Below are 8,418 nucleotides of genomic sequence, written 5' to 3'. Positions count from 1 at the left end.
CGTTGCCCGCCTTGGTGTGCCACCGTGGTCTATTGTGATAACGTGAGTGCCTCATACCTCGCCTCCAACCCCGTTCAACACGAGCGGACCAGGCACATTGAGGTAAACCTGCATTTTGTTTGTGATCGTGTGGCATTGGGCGAGGCCAGATTTTTGCAGTTCCCTCCAGCTCCCAGTTTGCAGACTTATTCACTGAAGGGCTGCAGTCGTTGGTCTTTAGTGAATCCCACGATGGCCAAGGCCTACGTGCCTATTTTCCAGGGCGATCGATCCCTCTCTCTCGCTGTATATAGCACGTACTCTGTAATCGTTACAATCAAGGAAGGAAATAATCTCTCAAACTTCAAGGACGCATGACAGTTCGTGAGATTTTTGCAGTTCCCTCCAGCTCTCAGTTTGCGGACTTATTCACTGAAGGGCTGCCGTTGTTGGTCTTTAGTGAATCCCACGACCGCCAAGGCCTACGTGCCTATTTTCCAGGGCGATCGGTCCCTCTCTCTCTGTATATAACACGTACTCTGTAATCGTTACAATCAAGGAAGGAAATAATCTCTCCAACTTCAAGGACGCATGACAGTTGGTGAGACGCTGCAACAGCCCGCACGGTGGGCGTGGAGCAGGAGCGAGTTCAGAGCATGGGGGAGAGCGGCGTAATCATCGGGGGTCCCGGCAATCCGTTGATGAGAACTCTAAGTTATGAGAGGTGCTTACTTCTGTAGTTAAGCATCAAAAGAAACAGGTCCACCAATGTGCTGATCAAATAACCAAGATGATAGTCTGGAGAACAGGATAAGCAGCAGTGCAAAGTACTACGGAACATGTAGAGGTTGCCATCATCAAACACTACGGAGGCCAGCAACTTCTCCGGATTGTCGCCGGGCCGCGTCTTCCACCGAACAGAGCCACAGCAAACACTGGCCACTAGTCGCATGCATGCCGAGAACCAAGACGCCATCCAATCCAATCAAATTCCCTAAACCCAAACACATGCACGCACCTATCATGGACACGCTGACCAAGCACCAGCCATGCAAAAATCGAGCCCTCCACCATCACAAGAGAATACATGGACGAGGAATTCTAATGGAATCTCTATATATCCCGTGGTGATCGGAATGCTGCCTCCCGGGGCAGAGCTCGACTTGCACGAACGCACGCCTTCATCTAGCTCTAGACACGTACCGCTCTCTGCCTTGCTGTCCATGCAAGCTTCTTCCACCAGATCCAGCTCCATGGAGAGGACCAGCCAGTGGTACGTGGCCATGTCTTTGCTCAGTGCGAATTGCTTGATCGTCCATGTCTCTTGGATGCTCTCATGCTCATGTCTTGTTTGGTTGAATTGATTCGAGCAGGGTGTCGTCGCAGGACGTACCAACGGACCTCGTCGTCCGGGTCGCCGGCGCCACCTTTCCTCTCCATAAGGTTAGTCATCTTCCACCTCCCGTTCGATCTCTCCAATTCCTCGTCATGTGTATGCAAGAGAAAAGTGTTGCCGGTGTTCATGGTCTGACGTGGACACAATTAAATGCTTCCCGTGCAGGCGGTGATGGTGCCCAAGTGCGGCTACATCCGCAAGGCTATTGCCATGGCCACGCGCCCCGGCCCCGCGACGACTGTCGAGATCGAGCTCGCCGGGCTGCCGGGCGGTGCCGACGCCTTCGAGAAGGCCGCGCGCTACTGCTATGGCGCCAACTTTGAGATATCCGCGCGCAACGCCGCGGCCCTCCTCTGTGCCGCTGCGTTCCTCGACATGCAGCCGGCCGACGGCGGCCTCGCGCGCCGCGTGGAGGAGTTCCTCGCTCAGGCGGGTCTCCGGACGCTGCCCAACGCGATCGCCGTGCTGCGGTCCTGTGAGGGCCCGCTCCTCACGGCCGCCGAGGAGCTCGGCGTCGCGCGGCGTGCGGCTGACGCCGTGGCGCTGCGGATATGCAACGAGGTGCTTTTCCCGACGCGGTCGCCGCCGGAGTGGTGGGCGTCGGAGCTCGCGGCTCTCTCGCCGGCGTCCTTCCACACGGTCGTTACGGCGCTGCGCTACCGACGCGCCGGTCCCGAGGTGCTCGTCGCCGCGGCCACCGCCTACGCGGAGCTCCTGCTGGCCGACGGCAAAGCTTCCGACCACGGCGCGCTTCTCGAGTCCGTTGTTGCCGTGCTCCCTTCAGAGGACGACGCGCCCCTTCCCGCAGCGTTCCTCTGCCGCCTCCTGCACGACGCCGTCACTACCGAAGCCTCCGCCAAGACGTGCCGCGACCTGGAGCTCCGCCTTGCAGCCGTGCTCGACCAGGCCACAGCGGGCGACTTGCTCGCTTTCGCGCTCGATGGCGCTGGCAAGCGCGTCATTAACACCGACTCGCTCCGGCGTGTCATCGCCGCGTTTGTGGAGCGCGAGTCCGGTGCCGGGCGGAACAGGAGGGCATCGCTGTCCGGAGCGGCGGCGCTTGGCGCAGGGGCGCTGCAGAAGGTGGCCAAGATGGTGGACGAAGTCGCGGCGGAGATCGCGACGGATGAGTCCCTACCGATCTCCAGGTTCGTGGGCGTTGCCGGCGCTGTCCCCAAGGACGCCCGCGACACCCATGACTGCCTTTACCGCGCCGTGGACATCTACCTGAAGGCTCACCCGGAGCTGGACGAGATCGAGCGGGAGAAGGTGTGCAGCGTCATGGACACCCTCAAGCTCTCCTACACGGCGCGCCTCCACGCCTCCCAGAACAAGCGCCTGCCGCTCCAGGCCGTGCTCAGCGCACTCTACTACGACCAGCTCAAGCTCCGCAGCGCCGCTGTCAGCCACGACGATGAGGATAACGATGCGCGGTCGGAGGCCGGGTCCGCGCGCATGCAGGCCAAGGCGGACGCGGCGCTGGCACGGGAGAACCAAGCACTGCGGTCGGAGCTGGCCCGGATGCGGGCGCATATGTCGTCCGGCGTGCAGCAGAGCAAGGGGAGCGGCTCGAGGACGGCGGCGACGGGGAAGAAAGCGAGCTTCTTCGGGTCGATGTCGCGCACGCTGAGCCGGCTGAACCCGTTCAGAGCCGGCGGCGGGTGGTCCAAGGACACGTCGAGCATCCGTGACAGCAGGGGCGGCGCCATGAATGTGGTCAAGCCCAAGAGGAGGAGGTCCTCCATAAGCTAAGACTCCATAGAGATCATCCATGATGCCATAGGTGCATGTAATTCGGTCTCATTTCATTCGTATGATTATTCGTGTGTACTGTGCGTGTAGAGGAAGATCATGATCATTGTTGCTAGTTCTCATGATTCTTCCCTGTTTCAGTTTAATTGGTGCCATTATTGTAACTATGTATGTGTGGTGTACGTTGGGCATTGTACTACACTAGAAGGAAACGTTTTGTTGCGTTGTTAGTGTTGTTGGATTTCTTACAAAATTACTTTGTTTTAAAATATAAGGTGTGTTACTTTTTTTGAAAAGCCAAACCCTTGAAGTTTGATCCAACTTGTAGAGAAATATATCAAAATCGACAATATCAAATCGGTATGATTAGACTCATCATGAAATGCATTTTCATAGTTTTATTAATATTGTGGATGTTGTTATTTTCGCTCTCTGATCAAAGTTAAAGAAATTTGACATTCCAAAAAAACTAATAACCCTTATATTTTAAAACTGATGGAATATTTAGTTTGACGGAAGATGATAGTTTGTGTTTCATTTTTATTTATAATGCGGTGATTGAACGGGTCTTTCGTGGAGTGGTTGCGTATTATTCACTAACTAACCTATATTTACGTGAAGAAATTTTGCGTCGATGACTACATGTACTATATTGGTGCTACAATATCAGAAGGTGGCTCTTTTTTTTCCTAGGTAATGGGAGGGTGCGTGGGATTGATGTGTTTTTATAGGCCGTTTGTTGCTGATTAGTTTAAGAAAATCATTGGCCCAGTCAAAATCGTAAACCAAATCCAAAATTGAATGACTCAACTGAATGAAAATGATTCGAAATTAGGGAACATAGTAAAAAAATTGAATGAGGGAGCTTGAGAAATCATTGATTCGATCAAAATAGGGTGTCTTAGTTTTATATTGAAGACCTGAATTAATCGTGAGGCTTTCAAAATTAGGAAGTAGAGTGTATAGTATAAAATAATTGAATGAAGGAGATTTGAGAAATTGTTAATCCGATCAAAATCGGGTGATCCAACTCTAACTAGAGATCCCAATTAAATGTGGGCTCTTTAGAACTAGGAGCATGGTGTTATAGAGGATTAGAAACAAGAAGTGTCCATCTCAACTATACTTCTCTCTGAATTGGCAATTTGAGCGAGTTCTATCAAATTAACAGGAAATTTGAACAAAAATGGTAGCACGGTTCAAATCTTGTAACTAAAAAGGGAAGATTCAATTCAGTTGTACGTGGTAGATTTTCTAATTATTTGGCTTGAATGACAGCTGCTTCTTCACCCCCAGCCGAGAGTCATTCGTGACCAGCTCTCATACCAATAAAGTGAAGTGAAAAGTTCATTGTGGCTTCAAGATATCGATACATAGTATGAAGTGAAGAAAAATGTTGATCAACATGAAACTCAAGAATTATACACTATATGGTTAACACACAACCGTATATGTTGTATTACATGGAAGTTAATTGTGAATTATGCAATACGAATTAATCCATATACCATGTAGATGGTATATGTTTATGTGGGTTAGGTCATACTCATAAGCTTGCATCAAAAGGAATATTTTAAATAGCATGTGTGAGGATAACATGAAATGGAGATGGTTACCAAGATTGAGAAGATCAAGTTCAAGATAAGCACCCTAAGAAATTATATGCTTGAAACTTGCACGCCATTTGGTGATAATGAACATGTGAAGATATGTTGATGTAAGAGCTTCCCATACTGGGACACGAGGGAGAAAACTGAGAGTCTTCAGGAAGAGACCATGGTCAAGAGAATATTTTTGATTTGAAGCTAACATGAGTGTCATCATCGAGCTCAAGTGGAATGTGCAAGATAAGAGTATACCTATTGCATAACTGAAGCTAAGAATTCTTAAGGTGTCCTTTCGTGATAATATTTTACTGTGAGAGTCATCGATTGAGGCTATATATAATAGATGTATGCAATTTACAGTTATAAACCAAATGCATAGAGATGAGGAAAAGAATATGGATCAAATATGAAATCATATTACATAGGCCCTGGTAATGGGTATTAAGCATAACAAAGTCCTAAGATCAAGGAATACGATGTCATTATACAAGTTATTAAAATTATAAACATCTAGACACTATTACGTGATTGGCATCACCTAGTCCCAATCCATCTCATGTGCCTATAATTAGTAACATATGGATGGTTAAACCATGATGGAGAGGAAGGAGAAAGGTTTGATGGAGGTAGTGGTGATGCAATCCTCGAAGTCCCGCATGTGGACATGGTTTGGATGTAGCATTTTTGAAGCAAGAGTATCGATCCCACATAGAGCTTCGGAAATGGTATTTTTGCGTGTTATAGAAGTTTATCACAATATGCGTGAAAGTTATTTTAGGCCCAAAGGAAACGCGGTGAGCAAATACAAATATTGCAGAAGTGTTTGAGCATGAACTAAAGTACTCTTGAATAGGAACTAATAAAAGAAAGTAATGAAGTGGCGAAAACCGATGTAGGCCCAAAGGCGTTCTGAGGGAGTTCGGATTCACCTCTAGTATGCATGTTACATAATCATGTGAAAGCATCATTCTTGGTAAATAGTTGTAATCCTTGTTATGTTTTGTTTGCATGTGGTCCGAGCAAAAAAATACCCTGTGTACTAGAGAAGTTCTGTGTCATGCATGTCACCATCGCCCTACCTTCTAAACAAAATGACAATGATTAAGGGCCTCCCATGGATGCGACATAAAACATTTGGGTCTCCGCTACTTGTAAATTGTGTTGGGTTTTTCCCTGAAGAGGAGGGGAGATACATCATAATAGATATAAGTGTTTCCCTCGGTGAGAACCAAGGTTATCGAACCAATAGGAGACTCACGCAGACCTCTTTTAGCAGCACGTACACACATATAACCAAACACGCGCACCCAATGCGGACAAGAGGGTTGTCAAGCCCCTTGAACTCATTATTTGCAAGGATTAAATACTGATAGATAGGTAATATAAATATAAAAGTAAATAAATTGCAGCAAGGTAAATTTTGTTTTAGTAAATATATTTAAGTAGACCCGGGGGCCATAGTTTTCGCTAGAGGCTTCTCTCCGGAACATAACATATGGTGGGTTGACTAATTACTGTTGGGCAATTGATAGAATAACGCATAATTATGACACGTTATCCATGGAACTGATCATGTATATAGGCATCACGTCCATAAACATGTAGACCGACTCCTGCCTATAGCTACTATTATTACTCCACTCACCGACCGCTATCCAACATGCAACTAGAGTATTAAGTATAAAACAGAGTAATGCTTGGAGCAAGATGACATGATGTATACGATGTAAGACAAGCAATATGTTCCGACCCTATCGTTTTATCCTTAATGGCGACAATTAAAATAAGTGTCATGACCCTTTTTGTCACTGGGATTGAGCAACGTAAGATTGAACCCATCACAACGCACCACTCCCACTGAAGATAAATCAATCTAGTTGGCCAAACCAAACCGATAGATCATATAGGATTATGAAGCTATAATAATCATGCATAAAAGAAATCAAAGAAGACTCAATATATATTCATGAATAATCTATTCATAAACCCACAATTCATCAGATCCCAACAAACACACCGAAAAGAAGATTACATATGATAGATCACTGCGGGAATCGGGGTGAAATTTGTATTGAAGATCAAAGAGAGAGAAGAAGTCATCTAGGTATTAGATATGGACTCATAGGTATGTGGTGGACTACTCACACATCATTATGGAGGAAACAAGGTTAATGTAGATGGCCTCCGTGATCGATTCCCCCCTCCGACACGGCATCGGAAAAGGTCTCCAGAAGGGATCACGACGGAACAAAGACTTGCAGCGACGGAAAAAATGCTTCTGGTGGCTCTCTATTAGTTTCCCAATTTTAGAGAATTTATGGATGTGGAATTAGGTCAGACGGAGCCACGAGGGGCCCACAAGGTATCACGGTGCGCCCTGTTGCCGTGTCGTCTCCACGCTTCGCATCTGATCTCCTCCTAAAGCTCCTAGGGTTTCTTTTGTCTAGAAAAACTCATCAATTTTTTGCTAGCGTTTGGACTTCATTTGGTACTGATTTCGTGGAATATCAAAAAAGAAGAAAACATCAACTAGCACTAGGCAATGGGGTAATAGGTTAGTTCCCAAAAATGATATAAAATGGCATATCATTGCATATAAAGTATCCAGGATTGATAATATGATATCATGAAATAATCAAAAATTATCTACACGTAGGAGAAGTATAAGCATCCCCATGCTTATTTGCTGCTCGTCCTCGAGTAGGTAAGTGATAAAAATTAGAATTTTTGATGTGACATTCTACCCAACATGTAATCTCCTTTAGTTGCAATCTTTGACAAATAGTGAACTAATTAATTTCAACATAATAATATCCATAACCATAAGAATCACAATCATTTATGTTCAAAATATATGATCCTAAAAGAATGTTATTACGTACTAATTTTTATCATATTAGCATGGCATGACTTTGTCCTCACCGCATAAGTATAAATCATGAGCATCGTGGTGTCAAGTCATGCAACTGGATTGTACTTCTCACGCATTTTGCAACACTTTCAACTTCACTCAATACATGAGCGTGAACCATGGATATAGCATATGGGTGGAATAGAGTATGGTGGTCAAGGTAAAAAGCAGTCAAAGTGGAGATGCCCATCAATCGATATCAATGGGAGGAGTAAGGATTGCCATGCAACATATGCACTATAGCTATGAGAGTATGAAAGCTCAACGGAAGCTAAGTGGGTGTGCATCCAACTTACTTGCTTATGAAGACCTCAGTCATTTGAGGAAGCCCGTCATCGGAATATACAAGCCAAGTTCTATAATGAAAAATTTCCACTAGCAATGAAAATGACAAGGAAACTCTCTATATGAAGAACATGGTGCTCCCTCTAAGCACAAGTGTGGAAAAAGAGATAGTAACACTGTCCCTTCTCTATTTTCTCTCATTTTATATTTTTATTTTTCCTATTTTTTCTTTTATTATTTTCTGTCCGCAGTCTTATACCGACTTGTGGGGGAATCATAGTCTCCATCATCCTTTCCTCACTCGGATAGTGCTCTAATAATGATGATTATCACACTTTTATTTACTTAAATCTCGATATGAAAAACTATACAAGATGACTCTATATGAATGCCTCTCGCAGTGTACTAGTATGTGTAATGATCTAGCATAACATGCAGATAATGATGTGTTGGTTAACGTCGCATGGGAAACAAAAAATTTCCTACGC

At 45.8% G+C, this 8,418-nt stretch overlaps 1 protein-coding gene across 1 annotated transcript; it reads left to right on the top strand.

The window, feature by feature from the left end:
- Positions 1 to 857: 857 nt before the first annotated feature.
- On the top strand, positions 858 to 3,357 carry LOC123448085 (root phototropism protein 2). Its single transcript, XM_045124855.1, has 3 exons — positions 858 to 1,252; positions 1,353 to 1,422; positions 1,541 to 3,357. Exons 1-3 carry the CDS (start codon positions 1,029 to 1,031, stop codon positions 3,125 to 3,127), a joined length of 1,881 nt encoding a protein of 626 aa, XP_044980790.1. The 5' UTR covers positions 858 to 1,028; the 3' UTR covers positions 3,128 to 3,357.
- The last annotated feature ends 5,061 nt before the right edge of the window (positions 3,358 to 8,418 follow it).

This window comes from Hordeum vulgare, chromosome 4H, assembly GCF_904849725.1.
Source record: "Hordeum vulgare subsp. vulgare chromosome 4H, MorexV3_pseudomolecules_assembly, whole genome shotgun sequence".
NCBI lineage: Eukaryota > Viridiplantae > Streptophyta > Magnoliopsida > Poales > Poaceae > Hordeum > Hordeum vulgare.
This window is presented reverse-complemented; position numbering and strand designations above follow the sequence as displayed.

Coding starts and splice junctions, on each gene's coding strand:
- LOC123448085 (XM_045124855.1), top strand. CDS start 1,029: ATGCAAAAATCGAGCCCTCCACCATCACAAGAGAATACATGGACGAGG. Junction 1,253..1,352: donor ATGGAGAGGACCAGCCAGTG/GTACGTGGCCAT, acceptor TGATTCGAGCAG/GGTGTCGTCGCAGGACGTAC. Junction 1,423..1,540: donor CCACCTTTCCTCTCCATAAG/GTTAGTCATCTT, acceptor CTTCCCGTGCAG/GCGGTGATGGTGCCCAAGTG.